The following is a 25,551-nucleotide window of genomic DNA, read 5'->3' as shown; positions in this document are numbered from 1 at the left end:
GACAGGCTGAGTTGCTCTGAGGCCTACGGAGGAGTCCGTCATGGAGACCCACTGTGTGGTGGCCCCTGGGGCTGCAGTGGTCTTGGTTGTGTGCCTAGAAGCTGTGATAAGGGACATGGAGGGTTCAGAGGCTGTGCTGGGCCCAGGAGCTATAGTCCTCCTTAAAGTACATTAATTTTTATTCAGGAATCATTCTCACTTTTGCATTTATTTTAAAGATTTTTTTAAAAAAGTAATATCTATGTCTGATATAGGGCTTGAACTACAACACCGAGATCAACAGTCACATGCTTGGGGCGCCTGCGTGGCTCAGTGGGTTAAGCATCTGACTTCAGCTCAGGTCATGACCTCAGAGTCCTGGGATGGAGCCCCATGTGGGCTCTGTGCTCAACAGGGAGTCTGCTTCTCCCTCTCCCTTTGCCCCTCCTCTTGCTTGTGCCCTCTCTCTCTGTCTCTCATACAAATAAATAAAATCTTAAAAAAAAAAAGTTGCACTCTCCACTGACTGCTGGACCGACCAAGCCACCCAGGCACCCCAATTTGTGCATTTTTTTAAATTTAATTGGGAGCATTGCCCATCTTTGTCATTCTTGCGTCTGTTGAGTCAGCAGAACTATGTTACCCATGCATGTGGAAGCATGTACCTTATAGGGTGAAGCTATGGTAGTTCTTTCCTCTTCCTCTTCCTTTTTTTTAAATTTTATTTTTATGCAGATGCCATGGGCATGACTGCTGACTCAACTGTGCTGTTGAATGAATGAATCATTTGGTCTCTGTGCTTTCCTCTTTCCTCAAGAATTTTACTAATCAGAATCCTCAGGTTTTGGTTTCTGTGGGTTTTTTTCTCACTCTATGTGCCTAGGGGAATCATCTCATTTAACACATGGTAAAGAGGCAACACAAACAGAAACTGCGTATCATCTCTCTAACACTAAGGATTGTTGGAGCTCAGATAAAGGGTAAAATGTGTTGTTCAAAAACATAGAGGTCATGTGGACAGATCTCAGAAGCACTCCCTAAGCTAGGTGGAAGTAAGGAGACGTCACACCAAAAAGGGAGGGCACTTGAGCAGAGACCCCCTTCACTCTCTGGGACTCTCATACTGTCCCTGCCTGAGGAGAGCTTATGGGTTGTTATGCTTGAAAGGAAGGCAGTCAGGCTGTAAATTGGATAAGGCCAGATGTTGCTGGGTCTCTTGAGGCAGTCAAGGTCAGAACTGATATGTTAGGCAGTAGTAAAAGTTCTCTTAGTAAAGAGACACAAGAAAATGGTAGGAGGAGATACTTGGGATGATTTCTTTCTTTCCTTTATTTACTTTTTAAAAAGTATAAAGTGCTAGAACAAGTGGTAGCAGTGGGAATGGATTAGAGAAGAATCTAGGAGATTCTTGATTGCTCTAAGTTCCTCTCTGATAGGCATTCTCTGTGTCTAGAACTTCTCATTCATTCATTCGAAAATATTCCTTAAGAAGCTTCCATAAGGCATGTGGTATTTCAGGCATGGGACATAGTGGTAAAAAATTAGGTAGGAAGCTCTCCCAAGTAAGGGAGAAAGGCAATGAATAAGTAAATAGGTAACATCAGAAACAAAGAAACAAAAATCTGTAAAACTCTAACTAGGGCTCTTTCAGGGCCCAAAAGGAAGAGGCCCTCTTGATCTTAAGGTGAGGGAGAGACTGTGGGTCAAAAGAGAAACGAAGAGCTAGAACATCTTACCAAAGGAGAGAAATACCTGAAAACTGCTTTAAAAAAAATGCAAGCCAGATTATGACAGTGCCACTTCTGAATATGGAAAAGAAAATCTTCTGAGCAACAGGCATAATGTTGAAGGAGATGCAGAAACTATGAACTAATGCAGGTGCTTGGGTGGTTCCGTTGGTTAAGTGTCTGACTCTTGGTTTCAGCTCGGGTCATGATCTCATGGGTCGTGAGATCGAGCCCCATGTCGGGCTCCTTGCTTAGTAAGGAGTCTGCTTAAAGATTCTCACCTCTGCCCCTCCCCCTCTCACGAGAAAAGCACTCTCTACACAGCATCCCTGTAGGCATTGGAACTGTAGGCACTAGAACTAGCTGGAAAGCTCAGAGAAAATGCAGATCCGGAAAAGTCTGCACAATTCCATCAGCAGCCAACATACTTGAAAGTGAGGACCACTTCCACAGGCATTTGAAGGCTTAGGGCAGGCCTCTAGACTGCTGGCACAAGAATTGACCAGGGAGCAGTGTATTCAGAAAAGAAAAACATTTATAAGGACATTAAGAACTATTCACCTGGTTATAAGAAAACGGTTGCTCAAGTCTTAGTTCACATATTCGGAAATGGCCACAGAAAGGGGCTTCAGGGAGAGGTCTAGCACACCAGGTGCCCATGGAGGTCACAGCTGTGTTGCCCTAGCACAGCTTCTGGAAGGATATGACCAGAAAGGCCAAGCTGCACCATCGGAGGTCCCTACCCATGTTTCAAGTACCTGGACAGCAACAAGGTGAAACCAGGCCTGAGCGTGGTGATTCCAGGAGGCGGAATCAGGAAGAAGTCACCAGCAATGGTTGCACAACCATGTGCATGTACTTAATGCCACTGAACTGTACACTTTAAAAATGGTTAAAATGGTAGATTTATGTTATGTATATTTTACTACAATACAAATTTTGAGAAAGAGAAAGGAGGAGGAGGAAGAGGAAATCAGCCACATCACCACAGGCCAAGCCTGACGCTGTCCCCACCACAGAGCTGATGAAGAGGAAGGTGCATATTCAGAAAATTCTGCTAGCATTCTGCTTTGCAAAAAGAAAAGGAAGAATTCTGGAATGCCATCTCCTGGACTGGGAGCCTACCGAAGAGCATTCCATACTTCCCTGTGGCTGTGCCTGGCAATGCTAACAAGGACTGCAATTTTTAGTTGCCCATTACCCAAATCACTGGTCTGCACCTGCTACCTGTGAAACATTTTTTAAATTCTTTCTGTAAGAGCTTTCTTAAGACACAAGCAGGAGTTAACAGCAAATGTGCTGTCATGTTTTAACACAGTTGATTTTTAAATTTGTGAGCCAAATGCTAGATAAATTATGTTCTGAGAAACTAAGGTAATAGGCTTGGATTATTCTCTCTTGGGCTTGTGTAATTTGCTATCAGAGAATTTATTTTTCGTTTTATTTAGTAATTGCTGCTGAAAATGAGGTTAACTGATAAGAAAATTAGAAATTTAAAATTGTGTTTTGTTTTGAAAAGGATATTAATTCCACATGATATTGGATATATATACATTATTAAGTCTTTTCAGAGGCAAAATTGGGACAGGAAACTATTTTGAGTCTTGCAATATTACTTAGCCCAATAAAAGATGCATTTAAGGTCTTTGTTAAAAATCTATAAATAGCAATATAATATGAATGTGTGATGTTTAAGTCTGTAGGTGTAAATATCAGGAGAAAAACTAAAAGTTAAGAGCTGCCACCTCTGGATAGCAAACATCAGATGTGAAGGGGGCGGGTGCATCAGAGATAGCTATTTTTTGTAATGAATCTATAGGACAACTGGACTTTAAAACTATTCACATGAATTACTCTGATAAAATTTGCAAAGGAAATATATATACAGTGAGTAGAAGATGAGAAAATAGAGATTGTGTTTTTAGGAATGATTTCAAGAAACTTGGCAATGACAGAGGGCAGAGCTGGGAAAAATATGGGCTTGTTAAGATGGATGCTGGAAGAACAGAACTTTTCAAAGTGTGGCCCCTGGCCCAGAGGCTTCAAGATTGGTTGGGAGCTTGTTAAAATGCAGATCCCAGCCCCAACCCCAAACTTACTGACTCAGGAACCCCAAGGGACAGGGGCCAAAACCTACATTTTAGAAATAATATCGCATATATGCAATGAAATATTATTTAGCCATAAAAAAGGAAATCCTGCCATTTGTGACAACATGGATGGACCTTGAAGGCATTATGCTAAGCGAAGTAAGTCAAACAGAGAAAGACAAATACTGTATGATCTCACTTATATGTGGATGCTATAACAAAACAGCTCATAGATACAGAGAACAGATTGGTGGTTACCAGAGGCAGGGGGTGGGAGTGGGCAAAATGAGTAAAAAGGATCAGAAGGTACAACTTCCAGTTATAAGATAAGTAAGTCTTGGGGATGTAATGTACAGCATGGGGACCATAGTTAATAATACTGTGTTGTGTATTTCAAAGTTACACAGAGTGTAGATCTTAAGTTTTCAACACGCACATGCAAAAATTGCAATTATATGTGGTGATGGATGTTAACTAGGCTTATTGTGGTGATCATGTCTCAATATATACAAATATCTAATCATTTTGTTATACACTTGAAACTAACATAATGTTATATATCAATTGTACCTCAATAAAAAAAGAATTTTTAATAAATAAATAAGTAGACAAATAGAATCTCTTACTGGTGATTCTTGTGCACACTGTTCTAGAGCGTGGATGACAATGGGAAGGACCTGGAGAAGAAGGGGAAGTAGACAGAGTGTTGGGGAGGGGGTTAGAAACCTACGGAAAGGCAATACAGGTTAGAAGGACTCCTCCAATGTTAAGAGCGATCAGGGAGGGAGAGAATGGATGCAGATGAGGGAAATTGTAGAGACCTGATGGTGGGAAGATGAGGCGGTGCCTGTTAGCATTTTTGCACACTTGTAACTCTTCTGTATTTATGTGTCATTCCTTGTGTGATATCTGCCTTTCCCAGTGGACTGTGAGATCCCTAAAGGCAGGACCTGTTGTTGCTTTGTTCACTGATGTATCTTCAGATCTAGCATGGAAGAAATGCTCCAAAAATGTTTGCTGGACAAACATGTTCAATATGACATGACATCTAAGTGAAGTTGTTATGGGAAAAATAAGCCTGGAAATACAGGACTGGATTTCAGAGCAAATACAGGCTAGAGATGAGTCTGGAAGCTATCTGCAGTACTAATGGTTCAAGCTGAAGGAGTTCGCGGAGAGACCGGGAGGAGAAAAAGAATAGAATGTGCAAGACAACAGTCTCCAGGGCAGAGTCACTGGGAGACACCAGAGAGAGGGCACAAGAAAAATAAAATATCAATGATTGCACACTACATATGAAACTAAGTATGTACTTTATGTTGGCTAATCGAATTTAAATTTTAAAAAAGAAACAAATATCAAAGGAAAAAGAAAAAAAACACCATCCAAAAGTCCTTTTGTTCATTTAACCCAGGCCTGTTCCTATCAAATCCACACCTACCTGGCCTACTCCCTTTTCAGGCATTCCATCCTACAGTGGAAATGAAGAGCCTTTATAAGTTATTTGGCATTGGTTTTATTTCTTATTTTATTTTTTTAAAGATTTTATTCATTTATTCATGAAGACACACAGAGAGAGGCAGAGACACAGGCAGAGGGAGAAGCAGGCTCCCTGCAGGGAGCCCGATATGGGACTCGATCCCAGGACCCCAGGATCACGCCCTGAGCCAAAGCCAGACACTCAACCGCTGAGCCGCCCAGGTGCCTCTGGCATTGGTTTTAATAATTAAAAAGGGGAAGGCACCTGGGCGGCTCAGTGGTTGAGTGTCTGCCTTTGGCTCAGGGCGTGATCCCGGGGTCCTGGGATTGGTCCCGCATTGGGCTCTTCGCAGAAAGCCTGCTTCTCCCTCTGCCTGTGTCTCTGTCTCTCTGTGTGCCTCTCATGAATAAAAAAATAAAATCTTAAAAGAAAAGAAAAAGGAAATTGTTATCCAGAATGCCTGGGTTCTACAGCAGGAGTGGGCTGCAGAGGACAAGTTGATGTCTGGACTCTCATTAGGACATGAAGTTTCAAGAAGAATTAAAAGCTTACTAGGGCCAGGGTTGTGGGATCAGTAAGATCAGTTGGGATAAGTTACATGGTAGAAGGAAGCCAGGGACTGGAACAGCTGGACTCTTGGGTTCCAACACTTTCTGTACAATATGCCCGGCTCACTTTGCTGTCTCACTGGCCATTGCTGTGGGCTTTATAGTTGCTGCTGGGGGCGGCTGGGGGCAGGGAAGGTACATAACTTTTGGGCCCCTTCTCTCCAGGGAGGGGCATCTCTGACAATTTAGACATGTAGGAACAGGGAAGGAGAGAGAGCAAGAGACTCAAACCTGTCAGAGGAAAGGAGACCCATCATTGGGACCAGAAGTCAGCAAAAACCTGTTTTCTCTGGGGATGTCTTATTTCTGGAACAGAGGCCTTTGTAGGAGGCAGAAGTGAGAAAAATGAGGATGACTGGGCCCCAGGTCGTTGGATCTTCTTACCACACCAGCAGTCACTGTCCAGAAACAGGTGTGCTGGCACAGTCAGCTGCAAGGGGCACTGGTGCTGGCACAGAGGGCAGAGCACTGTGACTGAGTCCAGTGAATGAGTCTCAGAAGGTAACAGAGGCTGTCAGGACAGACCCTGGCCCAGTGGGGCCAGAAGAACGGAACTCTGGGAAGTCCAAGGGGCTGAAAGGGGAGACCTGGCCTCTGGAAGAAGGAGCTGGATGCTGTCTTGCACAAACCTCAATACACTTTGTTCCTTAGATGGTCCCTATAACATCCCACCCATCCAGGTCCCGCTGCCACGTTACACTAAGGAACAGAGTGTAATTGAAAGTGAAGTGAAATTGAGTTGGGAGAACAACTCTGATCCCAGAGCCATATGGGTTTGAACAAGGTACTTCCCTGAGTCTTGGTTTTGCCACCTGTCACACAAGTGTACTAAAGGAGAGTTCTTGGAGGACTGAAACCCATGCTGCGGTGAAAACTTCCCTTTAGTCCGGAGGTTTGCGGGTGGGGGGAGCGCACCGCCAGAGTCTGAGGCTGTGCCAGCATGGGCAGGTGCGCCCAGGCTCCTTCCGGTGCTGGGGCGGCGGGGGGCACCCGGGGCAGTGCTGGGGGCTCCCCTAGGCCAAGTGGAGCCTAGAGGGAAGGGAGGGCCGAGGCTTCAGGGCTCGGAGCTCACCTCCTCACCTCTCTGCCCTCACGCTGGGCGCCCACCTCAGCTCCAGGGGTCTTGGGCATTGATCTCTCCTGAGGGGGTCTGGGTGGGGTGTGGCGTTTAGCTTGTAAGGAAGGAGCCATTCCCTCCTTACCCCTCATCATTCACTTTTCTCTAATGAGAGCCCATCCCTGGAGCTTGTCAGAGGGTTTCTCCCTAGATTTCCAAGTGAGCATCGGGGAGAAAGAAGGGAGAAGGGAGACTGTTAGCCACTGTGTTCGGGCTCATAGTTCCTGTTACATTTGGAGAAACTTCCACACTCCCAGAACATATACCCTTTGACCCCCAATGCTCCAGTTGGGTGCCTTGGTGGAAAGGCATTAGGTTGGATATTTGACACTCTGGTGGGGGGCGCTCAGAGGTGTTCTTGCTTAGTTCGGTTTTGTTTTTTAAATTAGGTCCAGGCTGCAGAAATTCAATGATTAGAAGCTAGGGATAGGCGGTATCTGCTTTCTTCTGAGAACCAGTGACACTCCTGTCCTGGCAGCTGACACATGCTCAGTCACCATTTGCCCAGATGACTAAAAACCTGACATCCTTGTCCTTTTTTTCTCAGGCACCCCAGCCCTCTTCCAGAACCAGGTGTTCCCCTCTGCCTCAAGGCTCCTTCCAGGGACCTAAGTCTGGGGCCCCTCTGACTTCTGGAATGCCACCATTCTGATTCAACTCTGTAGCAGAGCAGAACTCTGGTGGGAGACTCAGAGGTATCCACCCAGCTTGGAGTGGACCCTGGTAAATAACTCAGTGACAAGGAGTGTCCGTGTTAGGACCACCGTTCATGGTAGACTTCCAGCTTCCTGCAAATGAGAATGCCAAAAGTAGCAAAAAGCACTGCATTTTTTAAAAGTTTTTATTTACTTATGAGAGACACACAGAGAGAGGTAGAGACAGAGGCAGAGGGAGAAGCAGGCTCCATGCAGAGAGCCCAATGTGGGATTCGATCCCCTTCCCGGGATCATGCCCTGAGCCCAAGGCAGATGCTCAAACACTGGGCTACCCAGGCATCCCAACCACTGTTTTGATTCCAAATGAAGTTCAAACTGGAAGGCCTGTGACAAACTGAAATGTCTTTCTGGTCAGGGAGGTTGCTGATCCTCCTTTGGTATAAGTGAGAGCCAAGGCTACGTGGATGATGAGCGATGGTTCTGCTGGGACTGACATTTGGGCATGGAATGGTTTTAGAGCAGGGCTAGTGTCCTAACATGAACTTGGGATATAGTAGTTGCCCATAAATATCGGGTTTAATTCGTTAGAGTGCTGTTTTATTCTGTGTAGTATTGCCTTGTGATATCTCTTATTATGTATTTAATTTTAATTTTCCTATATTAGTATCCTGATTGGCAACCTTGTCTTATACTTCTTTATAATCCTCAACAGAATTTATAATAGGTGCTTAGAAATACTTGCTAATTAATTAACACATTTTCTCCCTGTTTTGTCACCATGCAATTAAGCCCAGCAGGAACTCAGGAGTGACTCCTCTTAGAAGCAATAGAAATTCAGCCTCCTCTTCCATGACCCTCTAAAGAATTCCTGTTCTCTAGCCACTCCTGCTTAAGATCTTCTGTAAGGTCACAGCCAGAGTCAGGAACACCAGTCAGGACTTCTCCCAACTGATAGTCCAGAAATTATGATGTCCTTACTTTACAAATATTTTATACCTTATTATAAAAAGACCAATAGAGAGGAAGCTATCTATTATCTGTCCATTCTTTCCCCCTCTGCCAAACACTAATAGGTAAAAGGGCTTTAATGAGTAGGAGAGAAAATCCAGATGAGATACCTACAAAGAGGAAAATCAGAATCTGGGGTGAATGTGTGAAGAGAGAGAATGGGGGCAATGGAGAAGGTGAAAAGGGAAAGGGAAAAGCCTGGACTGGCTTTTGGTAAAACAGATAGGAAAATAAATGATGAGTGGGGAACACCATCATGGAAGTCCTGATGGGGATAAATGGGTAAGACTGTAGGCCAAACAAAAATCCCTCCCTGCATGCCACCTACAACCCAGCAAGCCAAACAGGCAAGATGCCTACTGTAGACATTTAGAAAAGCAAAAGGATTCAGGGGGATGAAGGAAGAATTATCTAGATGAGAGATATTTATGATATTTTCTGGATTTTTCCTTTCTCCCAGGTATGGAAGATGGTGAAAGAAATAAGTCCACTTAGGCACTTGATGGGATGAGCATTGGGTGTTATAGGTTGGCAAATTGAATTTAAATTTTAAAAATGTAAAAAAAAAAAAAAGATAAAAAAGAAATAAGTCCTCTTTTTTTCTCAGATCTTACTTATTCATTTTAAAAAGGAGGGGGTTAAGTGTCCTGGGAACTGAAAGACAAGCCTGCTTACTACACACACAGTCTGAGTAATAGTAGATGGAAATATAGATTGGTCCTGAAACCCAACTTCCAGTCAGATCTGGGGCATTGCCCCCAAACTTCCCTTAGCTATGCTGCTCTTCCCAAGACTTGGTGTCCTATTTTGGTGCCCATCCCATATGTCCATCAAACAGCTTTTCATTCTGAAACCATCATCTCCTACACATGCTCATATTATTCATTCCTTCTTTTATATCTCCCAGACTCACATCTTCTTGCTTATCATCTCATCCCTAGACCAGTTTCAATAAGAACACAGCAGATGAAGGGTGAATGCCGTTAACTTTCTATACTTTGCCCTTCCCAGAGTCTAGGAAATACAAACTGTGAGTCTAACTCCTCATGGAAGAGCATGGAAGAGCTGGGCACTTTCTGAGGGATCACCGTGGGGAAGTGATCTGGCCCATGCCAAGAGTCTGCTGCTCCATCAGGTGGACTGGGTAGGAGTTAGGGCCTCCATCATCTTCTGGGTCATTGTCCTCCTTGTTCTGGATCAGTGCCTGGCGTGTTTTTGTCATATAGGAGACCTGTGATTAGGAGAAAGGAGAAATGGGCTCCATCTGCTATGTCACTTGCTTCCTACACACCCATAACCCTTTGATTCTATTATTCCTGATCCTCGACCTTTAGCTTCCTCCTTTCCCAAGATTCCATCCAAACCTTGATCCTTATTCCAGCCCCAGATCCCATGCGCTAAGCTCCAGATTTCATCTCCAATTCCCTCTTCTGTCCAATTTTCCTTACCTTTATATCCCCTATTCTCACATCCCAGATTCTATCTCCAATACACAGTTTTTCCCTATTCTACATCCTTTATTCTCATGCCACTATTCATGCTCCATGCATCACTGTCTTTCCCCATCATTTTCGCCACCACTACCCCTATATTACCATCCCCTCAACACCACAATTTCTCTTTTTCTGAGCTTATTACACCCTCTGGTTCAGATCCATAATCTCTCATCAACTTCCTATCTGATGGATTCACTTCCTTGTAGCATCCCTGTCCCTTACCAAGAAGATAAGGCTAAGGAACATCAGGAAGAGAATCACAGCCACCAGGACCACAATAACTATGGCCCAGGCAGGGAATGAATCATTCTCACTCCTTCCTCCAGCGTGAACACCTCTGTGTGAGCCATCTTCATTCTGATATGGATGGCTTTCATTGCCTGGGATCTCTGACATGGTGGAACTCAGCTTCATGTGAGAGGTACTGGTGGTCTTCCTGCTGACGGTGGTGGTCTTCTCCCCAGGATTCTTGAGTCCTCCCAGGGGTCTCGTGGTCTTCCTGCTCGCTGCAGTGGTCTTCCTTCCATGGTCTGGAGACCCTTCTGCGGTACTGGTGGTCTTCCCGCTGACTGTGGTGGTCTTCTCCCCAGGATTCTTGAGTCCTCCCAGGGGTCTCGTGGTCTTCCCACTCGCTGCAGTGGTCTTCCTTCCATGGTCTGGAGACCCTTCTGCGGTACTGGTGGTCTTCCCACTGACTGTGGTGGTCTTCTCCCCAGGATTCTTGAGTCCTCCCAGGGCTCTTGTGGTCTTCCCGCTCGCTGCAGTGGTCTTCCTCCCATGGTCTGGGGGCCCTTCTGCGGTACTGGTGGTCTTCATGCTGACGGTGGTGGTCTTCTCTCCAGGATTCTTGAGTCCTCCCAAGGGTCTCGTGGTCTTCCCGCTCGCTGCAGTGGTCTTCCTCCCATGGTCTGGGGGCCCTTCTGCGGTACTGGTGGTCTTCCCACTGACTGTGGTGGTCTTCTCTCCAGGATTCTTGAGTCCTCCCAGGGCTCTCGTGGTCTTCCCACTCACTGCAGTGGTCTTCCTTCCATGGTCTGGGGACCCTTCTGCGGTACTGGTGGTCTTCCCGCTGACGGTGGTGGTCTTCTCCCCAGGATTCTTGAGTCCTCCCAGGGCTCTCGTGGTCTTCCCGCTCGCTGCAGTGGTCTTCCTTCCATGGTCTGGGGGCCCTTCTGTGGTACTGGTGGTCTTCCCGCTGACGGTGGTGGTCTTCTCCCCAGAATTCTTTAGTCCTCCAAGGGCTCTCGTGGTGTTGGCTGGAGTGGTCTTCTTTCCATCATCCTTGGGCCCTTCTAGGGCTCTTGTGGTCTTCTTTACATGGTCTTTGGGATCTTCTGGGGCTTTCATTGTCTTACTGCTGGCTGGAGTGGTGTTCTGTCCATGTTTCTTGGACTTTTCTTGGGTTGTTGTGGTCTTCCCATCGGCTGATTTAGTCTCTTCTCCATGTTTTGTAGACTCTGCTTGGATTCTTGGGGTTGTCTTATTAGCCAATGTGGCCTCTTTCCCATGTCCCAGTAGGCTTTCTAGTGATCTTGTGGTATTTATATGAGCTGACGCAGTCCTTTGTTTGTGTTCTGTAAGTGTTGTTAGTATTTGTGCAGTCCTTTCAATGGGTGATGTGACCCTGTTTATGTGTTCTGTAGGCTTCCTCACAGTCTTGCCTGAGGCAACCGTAGTTCCGGAACTAGCAACTATTTTATGATCTTCAGCTCCTTCTGACCTTTCTGGGATTCTTGTAGACTTTGTGACTGCTGTGCTTTTGCCTGAGGAAGATGTAGGTATTTTGTTGATCTCTGTATTGACTGAGGTGTGGACAGGAATTATGGTCTTGGGTGAAGTAGTGCTTTTACTGTCTAAAGTAGTGATGGTGTTTCCAAACGATGTTGCAGTTTTATGTATGTTTCCTGTACCTGTTTTGCTTACATTGGGCTTATTGCAAAATGGTTTTCTCTTGGGTGCTAGGGTTGAATATTTTGCACCAGACAGTCCTTTATGTGTGTTAGTAGAGTCATTAGGATCAATAGAGCGTCTATTCTGGATATTTGGTTTTTTTCCTTGATTGCTGGGTTTTTTTTCAGAAGTAGGAGAAACTTCATAATCACTTGTAGAATTTTGAGGGTTATCTATTGGTTTGTAAGTTGGCTTGATATGGTGTGTAGTATTGCAATGACTTTTTCGCTTATGGATTTCTGTAGATTTAGTGAGGTCTAGAGGGTTGTGGCCTAAATGAAGAGCAGTATAATCAGAGAGTGTACTATAAACAAGGCCTGAAGTAGGAGGCAACAAATGATCAGATGCTGGGGAAACACCAGTTTTCTGAAGTTCTTGAAATGCGGTAGCACCTGTGAAGCAAGAAAAGCAAATAAGAAACTTCCGTTATGTTCTTTCTTGCTTCTCTGCCCACCTCTATCTCTAGGGATCCCTTTATTACCTTAGGTATATCTCCCAGCAAGGATCCTCATAATACTATGATATATAATCCCCACTGTCTCCTCTAGTCTCTGGACCTTTGTTCAGGTGGTGCCTTCAGCAAAAATGCCACCTCTACTCTTCAGTTCTCAATTTCAGACTTTTCTGGTTTTCTGGCATCTTTCCAGATCCTTCCAAGCACATATGATCTAGCTTCATCTGAGTGCTCAAAAAATTCTTTGTTAATACCCTTTCCTGCTACTTTCAACTTCACATTACAGTTATTTGTGTGCCTATCAACCTCTACCTCCTGCCCTGCCTATCAAATCATAAGATTTTGAGATCAGGTATTAACTGTCATTTTGCTCCACAAATGCTCCTTTAGAATTTATATACTTATGGAATGGAGTTCCCTTTACATTACAGAGCTGAGAGGAAAGAGCAAATATCAGAATCTCCATCTTTCCTTAACATTCCAGCTCCATCCCAAATATAACTGTGAGAGACTGAGTAAGATTTCTGGCAGAGCTTCCCATGGGTATTAATAAGTAGATACAGATGATGAATGAGAGAAAGATAAGAAGTGAGATGGAGGGTGGGTATAGGAGGGAGATGGGAAATTTTCATTTTGGTGTTAAAGTTTGGTCTGAATGCAGAGAAGTAAATGAGATGACTCAATCCCTATGGTTCCCCCCACCCCTTCACACACCTAATGCCATCTGGAATAAAGATCACCCTCCTAAGAGAAAAAGATATCTGCTTGGGGGTCTTGAGAGGAGTGAATGAGGCAGCTGAATTCTGGAAGGGACTGACCATATTTAAGGACAGGGTGTGAGAGAAAACACTTCTATCAGTGAACAGATATGGGCCTTAATTATGTGGGAAAACAACCAATGGGGACAGAGGAGATGTCTCTGATACCTAGCCAGGAGATCGCCAAAGAGTGAGAGACTGTTGTTACATAACTGAGATTTCCAGTCTCTGTTAGCTCAAGGTGGAAACCAGAACCTGGACCCATTCCCAATCACAGAAAACCATGATCCACCTACCTCCCTGCTGCCAAAGAGAGTAGGAGGCTGGGGAACCCCTTGAAAGAAATATAGGAGGGAAAAGAAGAGGGTGAGGGTACTACAGAAGCCCAAGTCTCTGAAGGGATTCAAGGTTAGGGAGATAAAGGAGGACTGAATTATCAGGCTCTTACTCTACTGTGTTAGTTCTATTCTTTGATTCCCTCAGCAACAATCCTAGTTATAGCTGTTGTTCATTGGCCACATTCTCTGGGCCAAGATCTCAGGTGGTTGCCTCATAGACATTCTGATTTGCCTCATAGACATTTCTGGATTTTCTTCTAGAGTGACTGATCTCACAACCTCCCAAAAGGTGCCTTTGAAGCTATCAGTCTCCCTATTTTACAGCCAAGAAAATTGAGTTTCAAGTTTTACACTGGAAGAATGGTGCCTTGCACACAACTCCATAGCTATAGCCATGGCCAACCTCTCTTGCATACTTACTGTGAGACAGGCAGGTCCTATGAATGAGGACATGTATTAACTCATTTGCTTCTCACAACAGCCCTTTGAAGTTGAGAACTATTCACTATTCTTCCCTTATTATAGATGAGTATACAAGATTCAGAGAGGTTGAGTAATCTCCCCAAGGACATCCCCCAAGCAAGAAGTTGAGCCAAAGTCCTGGGTCCCCAGGCCCAGACTGGTTAAGACTACTGGTTAAGACCAACTGTTGGGAAAGGAAGAACACTGGCATCTGTGGAACCCCTAAAGAATGCTGTTTCTATATTTGTTTAATCTTCACCACAAACCTACAAGGACAAGTATATGACCTTATAGTTTTATAGATAAGGAAAGGAAGTTCAAAGAGATTAAATAGTTGGCAAAGTCAGTCTTCTCACTAAACCTCAGATGCTTTTATTTTTTATTTATTTATGTTAGAGAGAGTTGGGTGAGGAGAGAGGGAGAGAGAGAATCTGAAGCAGGCTCCACAGTCAGCATGAAGCTCTACACTCAGCACACACAGGGCTCAGTCTCATGACCCTCTGATCATGCACTGAGCTGAAATCAAGAGTTGGTTGTTTAACTGACTGAGCCACCCATGCATCCCCACCCCAGATGCTTTTAAATGTGATAAGGGATGAATAAATATCCATAGAGTGAATAAATGAGCAGTAGCAGCACAGTGGCAAATTCCACTGTTCTTAAAGAATCAGAGGACGGGATTAGAGTTTAGGCTTTGTCCCTCACCAGATTTGCATCCTTGCTTAGGTCACTTAAATATTCATGAACTCCACGTCCTTAACTGTAAATGACGATGATGTCGACTACATCAGCTTGAGCATAGACGATTCTTTAAAGTGTTTCTTGAATCCAAATTGTAGTCTTTGAAACAGTCTCATACTTTGCCCTTTTCTCCTGGTAAGGGGAGCCTGATCCCGTGACCTTCTGCAGCCCCTGCTATCTCTCCTGACCATATGCCCCTGAGGCCTGCCTTGACCACCTCTTCCAAAAGGCAGCCCACATTCCTGGGCCACTTCTCCTTGCTGTGTTTTATCAGTGTGACACTCATTATTCTCTAGTACATAATGAATACTTCCTACAATGGCAGGGATTTATATTTGTTTTATTCATTGCTAGGTCCCCAGTCTAAAGGAAGAACTTTATACATATTTGTTGAATAGGTGATTGACAGAATATTTTAAGACTGATGAAAACTCTTCAGAAACAACTTTTCCTTATGCACATTTAAGTTAAAAAAAAAAAAAAGCAAACATAACTGTGACCTCCAAAGTTTGGAAAACCAAAGGGTAATTTTTGTCATGTGAAATAATTGAGCCCCTTGAGATATTAAAAGAAGTCCTGAAGCATACCAGTTCTGGGATATTGGTTGTCATATAACCCCAGGTGCCACATAGTCAATAACTAGACTCAGATAACTAGATCTTAAAATTCCAGACCTACATCACACAATTGTTGAACCATCGATTATAAAATCTGGAATCAAAGCTCAAACAATTCCTTGGTTCTGAGCTTAACCATAAGGCAAATCAGTGACTAATACTCCCCGCCCCCAACCATGAGGTGACTATCTCTTCTCCCCAGTAGATCTATCTAGTAGCAGTTTTAGTTCCCTAGGAAGTTTTCACCATGAGATATTCATTTCACTGACCACAATAAGGGTCTGAAAATAACTTTTTTTGGTCACTGATAGGCACAGGAAAATCTGGCTTTAGCACAAGATACTGGAGGTGGATGCTCAGCCTGGATTAAAGAATGAACTGTGGAAGGAGCCTCGGTGTCCATCGAAAGATGAATGGATAAAGAAGCTGCGGTCTATGTATACAATGGAATATTCCTCAGCCATTAGAAACGACAAATACCCACCATGTGCTTCGACGTGGATGAAACTGGAGGGTATGATGCTGAGTGAAATAAGTCAATCAGAGAAAGACAAACATTATATGGTCTCACTCATTTGGGGAATATAAAAAATGGTGAAAGGGAATAAAGGGGAAAGGAGGGAAAATGAGTGGGAAATATCAGTGAGGGTGACAGAACATGAGCGACTCCTAACTCTGGGAAATGAACAAGGGGTAGTAGAAAGGGAGATGGGTGGGGGGATTGGGTGACTGGGGGACGGGCACTGAGGGGGGCACTTGATGGGATAAGCACTGGATGTTATGCTATATGTTGGTAAATCAAACTCCAATAAAAAAACACACAAAAAAAGAGAGAGAGAGAGAATGAAAACAAATCCCACAGCATCAAAACTATGTGCAATTCCAAAGGTCTGTTCAATCTGTTTCATTCTATTATTTGAAAAGATGGTGGATATCCAGGTAGGTGACTCACGATACAGGGTCTCTATCAGAGCAGCCTTGCCCAAAAGAGCATATCTAATGTTTCTTGGTGTCCTCTCCCTAGAAAATGGCTTACTTCATTTGTAATAATATGGATAAATGCTTGAAATGTCTATAAAGCATAAGCTCAATATGTGACCTAAAACTCAGAGCAAAAATAGTAAAGAGAAATATACTCAAATGGTTGCATGAGTGGGGAACTGGAGGGTATTAGGAGAGATTTTATTTTTCTTTCTCATTTTTTCAATTTTCCAGTTTCTATAGTGAGCACATATTATTTCTGTCATATAAATTAAACCAAATAACATTTATTTATTTATTTTTAAAGATCTCATTTATCTATTCATGAGAGACACACAGACATACACAAAGGCAGAGACACAGGCAGAGGGAGAAGTAGGCTCCCCACTAAGAGCCTGTTGTGGGACCCCAGGATCACGACCTGAGCTAAAGGCTGACGCTCAACCACGGAGCCACCCAGGCGTCCTAAACTAAATAACATTTAGTGTAGGAAAACAACCTTTTTAGATTCTCTCCAAGACCTCAGCCCCATTTGTGCTCCCCTCAGAGATGATTTAATCTAGTTTCTGCACCTCTGGTTCTATGACTGCAGACCCTGGGGTTCTAAGATTCAGTTATCTGAGTCTGGGTATTGACTAGTCCTGTGGATAAATGGGAGAGAAGGTCCAGAACTGTGGGCTAATGGTCTATATCCAACCCAGTCATCCCTCCTCTCTCTACCCTAGTCTTACTCCCTGCTGGACATAGTCATGTGCCCAGTGGGACCCACATTCCAGCTCCAACTTGACCCCATCCCAGCCTTATCCCAGTCTCAAGTCCTCCTGACCTATCATCCACTTGCTCTTCTCTACAGGATTTGAGCGTCCACTGCCATGGCCCTTCCCTCAGCCCTCCCCTCCCTCCCACCCAGGCAACATGCAGAGAATCCAGAATCTCCTGGACTGGAATTTGGATCTCAAGTCTTCCCTGTACCTGTCTGTGCCCTAGAGCAAATCTCCCTCAAAAGTGAATGTGTATGGAGTTGATTCATGACTCATGCCCTTCTACTCTGGGCATGAGTACATTCCTCTTCCTGTGCAGCAGCACAAAGGAAGGTGTTGGAGAGCAGCAGGTGGGATAGCAGCCTGACAGGAAGCCTGAAGATTGGGAGGCTGAGGATGGCTCTGGTGCTCTGTCCCCAGACCCTTGGGGGAAGGACATCAAGTCAGGGCACAAATAGAAGGGACCACTAAGACCTAGCAGAGGCAGCTTGAAGATTTCTCAGCCCTACCATCCACCATATGTTTGGTCCCCACACCCCTATCTGAGCTGAGCCCCAACGTGACCTGAGCTCAGGGAAGGAGAAACTTCCTCCAATATCACCCTCAGTCAAACACTATTAGAAGAAGCACCTTCTACCTGCCCTGCCCCAAATATTATCTGGAGCATCCAGACTCACAACTTTCTGGGCCCTGGCTTGCAATCATCAACATCATTGCCATGGATAACCGTATCCAGTACTTAGTTTTTCTGAATCTATTTGTGTGTGTCTGCCTTATGAAGACCCTTCTTTGAATCATCCAGGTCCCCTCCAAGCTGCCCCTGTGTTGGCCTCTCCACTCCCTGGGGTCAGTCACAGAACTCTTTCTTAACTAAGTGAACTAATTCGATGATTTAACTTGTAGGCCCTGTTTTGCTCATTACATTTTTCTTTCTTTTTTTAAAAATTGTATTTATTTATTCATGAGAGAAAAAGAGAGATAGAGAGGCAGAGACACAGGCAGAGGGAGAAGCAGGCTCCATGCAGGGAGCCCAACGTGGGACTCGATCCCAGGTCTCCAGGATCACGCCCTGGGCCAAAGGTAGACGCTCAACTGCTGAGCCACCCAGGGATCCTCTAAACTTCTCCATATACATTTTCTCACCAAAGCCCTGGGTTGTTTCTCAACTATTTGTAGGGGGACAAAACCATACATGCCTTATGGAGCTGCTATTGGATTAAATAAATGAATGTGGATGAAGTGCCTAGAATAATGCCTACCACACAGTAAGTGCTCAGTAAGCATCATCTATTGGTATTAGCCAGGCGTGAGGAAGTACAGAATAGTTAAATGGGCCAGACTTCAGAGTAGAACCAAGGTCAGCATAGAGCAAGGCTTCTGGAAAGAAATGCACCCTATGTCTCTTGAGGGCAGCAGGCAGTGTGGAGTGTCAGACTCCTTGTTCACTACCCTCTAGCTGCACGACTTTGGACAAGTCCCTTTATCTCTCTAGGTCACACTCTCCTCACTATCAAGTGGGATATTATTAATCATTTCAGGGGATTTGAGGAGATTAAATGAGATGAAGTATTGTGAGCACCTGTGAGTTTCTTGCACATAGCAGATGCTCAGCGAATGTCAGGTCCCCACTGCTATCTACCCAGGACTGCCAGCCTGTACAGTGTCTTTATGTAAACTGGAAGAAGCCCCTTTCTGGGTGGAGGCAGGCTTTCAGGCCATGTCTTGAGAAGCAGAGCACAGGCTGGGTTTCATCTTCTACCTGCCCGTTAGCCAGCAAATTTGAGCAGTGAACACCCTAGGCAATTTTTGAGCAGTGAACACCCTAGGCAATTTTTGCAACAACCCATACCCCTTCTCATCACACATTCACCTGTTGTTCATTTCTATGATTGTTCATTCAACCCTATTTCTGCTAAGAAATAATCCCTCTCTGTCTTCTGTCTCCCTGTATTATGGTGACCCCTTTGCCTCTAAAGGCAACTTACCTGACTCCCAAGAACCTAGAAGGAAGAGGAGGTAGCACTGGAGGCCAAAGGTGGAGTGGATGCAGTGGGCTGCCTGGGCCATGTTGGAGTTGGGCAGCTGCTTGGGACCATGGGCTGGGGTCCCCTCAGCTTATATGGGTCTGTATTTGACGTCATGGGGGCTGGGGCTCCTCAGGCCTAAACCTTAAACAAATGGAACCACCCCACCCCACAGGGGTGCCCTGATAACGGGAGACCGCAGCTGCTGCGTCATGGAGCCAAGCATCTGGGTGCCTGCTGAATGGGTGGGATCTGGGAAAAGGGACACAGAGGGGGCAGACTCTTGACCCAGCCCCATGAAGGGAGAGGGGACTGGGTAGGGGCAGCCTCCAGGGCTCTGGGGAGGTAGAAAGCAAATGGCTTGGCTCTAGAGGGACTGAGCTTTGATGAGTGGGACAGAGGGGATCACTGGGTGCTCAGGTTCTGGGAGGAGATCCAAATCCTGCTTCTTCTCCAGCTTCACATTTGCCCTTCCACCTCTCTCACGTCAGCCTGGCTCTCCACACCCCTTACTCATACACGGTCACTCTTTTTTCCCTGGGTGGAGCTGTCCATGAGTATCAGGTGAAAGAGCAAAGAGGAAAGCCCTCACGTGACCCACTACTGCAGAGACAGGTGCTTCTAGATGTTCAGAGATGACACAATAAGATGTGGAAGCAGTGGAGACAGTGAGAGACAAGTAACAAGACAGATAAAGAAGCCCAGGATATGACATCACACACTTCACCAGGGATGCAGACAGGACACAGAGGCTGAGATTTATCTTTGGTGGAGATGCTTGGTGAGCAGGGGCTCTGACTTCAGCCTACCTCTCCCTTCCCTCTCCCACATCAGCCCAGCAGCCATCTCTTTGCCTCCAAGCCACCATCTACCCCTATATAGAAATGCAGACATCTCATTTCTAGGATCTCCTGGAGTCTCCCTCTTTCCTTTCTCTTGATTTCTTGCCTAAAGCAAGCATTAGTTCAGAAGACTGTCAAAATTCATTCACTGGAGTCCCAAATGACAGTCTCTGAGGCTGGAGTTGCAGTGGTGGACAAACTACCAAGATCAAGGAGAGGGAAAGTCATAGGTCCAGGTGTCCAAGTCATCACCCCTCTATGACTTGCTTCATTTGTTCGCAGTGGGTCTCCTGTCATGTAAAGTAAGCACCCTGTAGGCAAGGTCTTTGCCTTGATCACTGCTGCTTCCCTATCACCTGAAACAGTGCTTGGTACACAGTAGACAATCAGTAAGTAGTCAACTATTGCGCTGTATGCAGTGGGTGCCTGGATGGCCTAACGCCTTTCTGGAGGAAGTACAGCAGGCAGCGGGAGGGAAGAGGGTCAAGATCTACTGGGCCTCAGGGCAGTGAGGCTCATGGCAGATCTGAGGACTAGACATCTGAATTTCTCTCATCATTTGGTATGATTTGTCCCTAAGCCCTAAGCAGAATGGAATGAGTGAGAACAGGCCACCTGCTCATTAATGCAATTAATGGGAAATTGATGAGGCTCCATGGCATCAGGCCAAAGACTGACTCCTCAGAACTGGGCAGCCTGCCTCCCAGGCAATGCACCCTGCAAGATGGCACAAGGTCACAGCTATATTGGTAGAGCTAGGATTCAACACCCAGGTTAATGTGATCCAGAGAGCAGACAGATCTGCACTACCTAGAGTTGAATTTAGTGTCTCTGTGGTCAGCCTCCAGCCCTTCCCAGCCTCTCTTTTGGTGGCCCCAAGTCCTCATCCCTGCCTGGTCAGTGTTTTAGCCACCCAGACAAGGTTCCCTTATCCCCCCTCACCTCTCCTAAAGTGTGACAAGCTGTCATCCTCCTCCCTTGAAGCTCTTGTTCTTCTCAAAGTCCTGGAATGCCAGGTCCCAGCCCCACTGGCCTTTGGGACCCACACATTTGGGCCACAGCTTCACTCACCTTCTTGACACCATGCGGTAGGCTGACCATTGCTGTCATCACAGTGAGAGCGATCAATAGGATGGCCCAGTCTGGGATGGAACTCTTCTCCTGAGGAAGAGAGAGGAATAGCGACCAAGGCTGCTGAGACCTCACCCCCCAGCTTCCCATTGCCCTCCTTCTCTTTTCCTCTGGGACTCTGATGTCTATACAACTCAGAGACCACAACTCTCTGTGGAGTTCTCTCCTAAAATCTTGAAAAGAGAATCTCAATGGAGGGTTTTTTTTAAGGGCTTCCATCCAAGTTGCAGCCACCTCTTCCCCAGCAGCTGTGGATGCATTCTGCTGGTCTCTAAACTCCTTGCTGACATCCACATCTTTCCATCTTTTTGAACTTTCCTCCAATACCTCTGGCTTTGTTGTCTATGTCTCTCTCAATCAGCAATGTGTCTGCTATGAGGATATCCAGGTAAGCCTCTCTCCTTCTGAACCCTGGTCCTTCCCACCACCCTGGCCTGATGCTAGCTATCAAGGGGAGCCAGAGCCTGTTGTTCTGTGTGCTCTCCCCTCATTTCCTGCTCTCAGCTACCTGGGGGGAGCCTGGCCATATCTCCTCTGATAGGAACATAGGAGAGAAGAAGATGCAACGGAGGGAGGAGGGGGAACAGGATCCTTGGAGGGGATGTTTCTTGCACCAGAAAGACAGAGCAGGCCATGAGGAAGGAAGTTGGAAACTTTTTAAGGAAGTAGTCAGGTAACAAATATCTGGCTGTTGGTGTGACCAGAAGCTCGAGGGAATACCAAAACTCCTTTAAGAATTGTGGACATCCTCAGATATGCTCAAAACACAGTTGAAAGCAAGCACTCGTGCCTGTCCCTGAATTCCTGTCCCAGAGCCAGGACTGGCTGCAGAAGAATAAGAGAGAATGGGCCCAACCAACATCTTTGCTGGTAAATGATCCAATGCAAATAAGGGCACTTACTGGGTTGGAGGCTGAGCTCAGAGCACGTGGTGGCCACTCCAGCTATTACGGAAGTAGAACCTCTGGAGATAGCCAGGCTGGGTGTAGAAGGCCAGGCACAGTGGGAGCAGTTCCAGGGGCTGCTGTGAGGGAGACAGGTTCTCGAAGGCCAGAAGAAATCAAAGTAAGAGCTATGTCCAGCGCCCCCTCAGTCAAAATCCTAGCAAGTTGTTGGTACAAGTTGATGAACTGATTCTATGAAAATGAAGACTGAGAATGGCCAAGAAATCCTAAAGCAAAAGAGAAGTAGAAGTCTTATCCTGGGATCCCTGGGTGGCGCAGCGGTTTGGCGCCTGCCTTTGGCCCAGGGTGCGATCCTGGAGACCCGGGATCGAGTCCCACGTCGGGCTCCCGGTGCATGGAGCCTGCTTCTCCCTCTGCCTGTGTCTCTGCCTCTCTCTCTCTCTCTCTCTCTCTCTCTCTCTCTGTGACTATCATAAATAAATAAAAATTAAAAAAAAGAAGTATTATCCTACCAGATCTTGAAACTTGCTACAGAATTGCTGTCATGTAGTACTGTGGCACAGACATAATAACAGACAGGATGGAATAGAATCCGGAAATAGATCCACACATGCATGCTCACTGGACTTTTGATAAAGGCACTCACATAATTCGATGGCGGGCAGAGAGGGAGGGTCTTTGAAATAAATGGTTCTGGGGCAACCAATTATCCATAAGGGAATAGATGAACCAACCTCTACTGCAGTCCATACACAGAAATTAATTGAAGATAGATCATAGGCTTAATTTAACTCAATAATGTAATTTAATTTAATAGGCTTTGATTTAATTTAATAGGTTTAAATTTCAGAGCCTAAATAATAAAGCTTCCAGAGAATACATAGGAGAATATTTTTATGATCTGGATGTAGGCAAAAAAAAGTCTTAGGTAGGATACAAAAGACACTAACTGTAAGAGAAAAAATTTGTAAACTAAAATGCAGAATGGGGGGGCCTTTGTATAGCCACCAAGGCCATGACACTGCTTCAGTGAGGTTCTGGGGAACTGTCAACTTACACATGGCCAAGCACAACACCGCCCCGCCCCCCGCCCCCACCGCCGCCCCGAGCCACAGAGCCCTTCAGAGCTGGATTGAGCAACAGAAATATCACCTGGTGGTGCCGAGACTGTTACCGCAGTGCTCTCAGAAATGGTTGTATCAGAAGTCTGAGGACTAATGAGAAAACGCCCAGAAGTTGAAGAACCTGGTGAGAAACACAAAGATGGTGCAGAGACCATCAGAGATCTCCCTAGAGACAGTAGGGAGACTGGCAGAGACAGTAGGGAGAGCAACAGAGATGGTAGGGAGACTTGTGAACACAGTGGGGAGACTGGCAGAGATCTTCCCAGAGATGGTGGAGAGACTGGCAGAGACAATGGGGAGACCAGCAGAGATATCCCCCAAAATAGTTAGGAGACTGGCAAAGAAACTTGTGTCTCCACCTGAGTATACGGGATGTTTTAGAACAACTAAAACAAAACATTCAAGAGCCTGAGGGACTCTCAGAGGTAGTCAAGATGCCTGCAGGTACTGTGTTTCCCCATGAGCAGCTGAACTGTTGGAAGAAAAAGAAAAATGAAATAATGGGCTTAGAAGAGTTGACCATCTCCCTGGGTCCAGAGCCCACATCTTCATGCCAACACCCCTTTCCAGAGGTTGGTGTTCCTGCAGGCAGAGGAACAGCACGAGCGCAGCATCCACTGTGTCTGTTGGTGTGTGCCTTTCCAGGTCCATCTCCCTGGCTCTTTAAAGAGTCTGAGTCTGATTTCAAGTCTCAAGTGAGCCAGGTATATCGGGGCCTCCATCAGGCCCATGATCTCTGTCCCCAAGAAGAGGTCACCAAGCTGTCCCGGGGGATTAACCTACCCCAGCCCGATCCCAGGAAACACTGAGCAACAGGGAGAGTGAGTGAGAGAGGCTGAAGACTCCCCTACCTGGCCCTCAGGCTCTCTCCAGACTTAGGACCAGTCTTCTGTGCCCAAGTCAATCTCCAGCCCAGAACTTCCTCAAAGGGAGGAGTCCTCTTGCTCCTAGAAGTACAACCATTGGGGTTGAGGATATGCGGGTCCCTTAGGGAAGCAGAATTTGAGAGCTAGATGGAGGCAGAGAATGTCAAGGCCTGGAGCCTGCATCTGACCTTTGGGAGACCTCAGGCAGGGTAAACACCTGAGCCATCTCTGATCCAGTTGGCAGAGCAGGGGCAAGGGGAGAAGAGCAGCACCAGAGAAGACCCGAATTGTGTTCAGAAACCACGTAATGCAGAAGTTCAGAACCTAGCTCTGAAGCCAGACTGCTCTAAATCCACTGCACTGAAATCCACTCCTCCCAACCTGTGCAACCTCCAGCAAGTCATGTGACCTAAATCTTTGCTTCTTCATCCTTAAAATGGGGTGATCTACTACTGACTTCAAAGGGTCATTACAAAGGAACATTAAAGGAAATCATGGTTCTAATGTTCCTAACAAACAGCAGTGCCATCCATGACTATATAGAAAGAGTTGGAGCACCAGCTGGGAAAGTCATAACGGTGCCCCCAACTGTCCTCTTAAGAAGACTCAGATGTGGGGCAGCCTGGGTGGCTCAGTGGTTTAGTGCCGCCTTCAACCCAGGGCCTGATCCTGGAGACCGGGGATTGAGTCCCGCATCAGGCTCCCTGCATGGAGGCTGCTTCTCCCTTTGCCTGTGTCTCTGCCTCTCTTTCTCTCTCTCTGTGTCTCTCATGAATAAATAAATAAAATCTTAAAAAAAAAAAAAGAAGAAGAAGACCCAGATGTCCCAAAGCATCTCTCTGTGCTCCTTCTTTCTATCCTCTGCTTATACCTCCAGTGTCTGCTCATGTTTCAGTCCATTTATTCTTTTCATTCTTGTCTACCTGCTGTCCTGTGCAAGTCTGGGTGTCCTTGAATGCCTCACTTAATATGTATGGTGTAGACAATGTCTCCTTCCGTCCCTCCATTTCCTTGCTTTTGCTTTTGGCTTCTTTCCCTGACTTTGCCCAGTGGTCTCACTGCTTCTGTCCCTTTGTGCTTGGGCCCACTGGTTTTCGAGGGAGGAGGGCGATAATACATCAGCATGCAAATAGGAAGACAAAGGACATGTGCTTTTGTGTGTTCCGGGGGATTATGTGACTCGTGTCAATCTGTTGAGCTTGTCCCTGTGTCTGGCATGAGGGATGGGTTCTAATCTCTCTGCTACTGACTTACTATGTGACCTTCGTGAGTCATATGCCCTCTCCGGGCCCTGGTTTCATAATTTGTAATGAAAGATGGTAAAGCGAGTGGGCTCCAAACTCTCCACATCCGTGCTTACAATGCCTGCATCTACAACCGTTGACTGGGAGGACAACTGTGTATAAGGCAGGGGGCAGAAGGATATTTGATGAAAC

General features: G+C 45.8%; 1 protein-coding gene and 1 pseudogene across 1 annotated transcript; one reads left to right on the top strand and one right to left on the bottom strand.

Moving 5' to 3' along the window:
• Window positions 1-40: 40 nt before the first annotated feature.
• LOC129512772 (gamma-soluble NSF attachment protein-like) lies at window positions 41-7,613 on the top strand (annotated as a pseudogene).
• Window positions 7,614-9,749: 2,136 nt separating this feature from the next.
• On the bottom strand, window positions 9,750-19,290 carry MUCL3 (mucin like 3). The gene is made up of 4 exons (XM_055330320.1): window positions 19,209-19,290; window positions 12,072-12,458; window positions 10,384-11,618; window positions 9,750-9,896 (listed from the first exon to the last, which is right to left on the bottom strand). Exons 1-4 carry the CDS (start codon window positions 19,288-19,290, stop codon window positions 9,750-9,752), a joined length of 1,851 nt encoding a protein of 616 aa, XP_055186295.1.
• Window positions 19,291-25,551: the final 6,261 nt, after the last annotated feature.

Source organism: Nyctereutes procyonoides, unplaced genomic scaffold (genome assembly GCF_905146905.1).
Source record: "Nyctereutes procyonoides isolate TBG_1078 unplaced genomic scaffold, NYPRO_anot_genome, whole genome shotgun sequence".
In the NCBI taxonomy this organism is placed as follows: domain Eukaryota; kingdom Metazoa; phylum Chordata; class Mammalia; order Carnivora; family Canidae; genus Nyctereutes; species Nyctereutes procyonoides.
The sequence above is the reverse complement of the archived record's forward strand: the minus strand, read 5'-3'. Positions and strand labels throughout refer to the sequence as shown.

Bases quoted from the DNA above. Each gene is read 5' to 3' on its own strand.
- MUCL3 (XM_055330320.1), bottom strand. From the start codon at position 19,290: ATGGCCCAGGCAGCCCACTGCATCCACTCCACCTTTGGCCTCCAGTGC. The intron at 12,459-19,208 runs GTAAGTTGCCTT...GTGTTTCCCCAG, and splicing joins TCTAGGTTCTTGGGAGTCAG to CATCTGATCATTTGTTGCCT. The intron at 9,897-10,383 runs GTAAGGGACAGG...TCCTAATCACAG, and splicing joins TCCTTAGCCTTATCTTCTTG to GTCTCCTATATGACAAAAAC.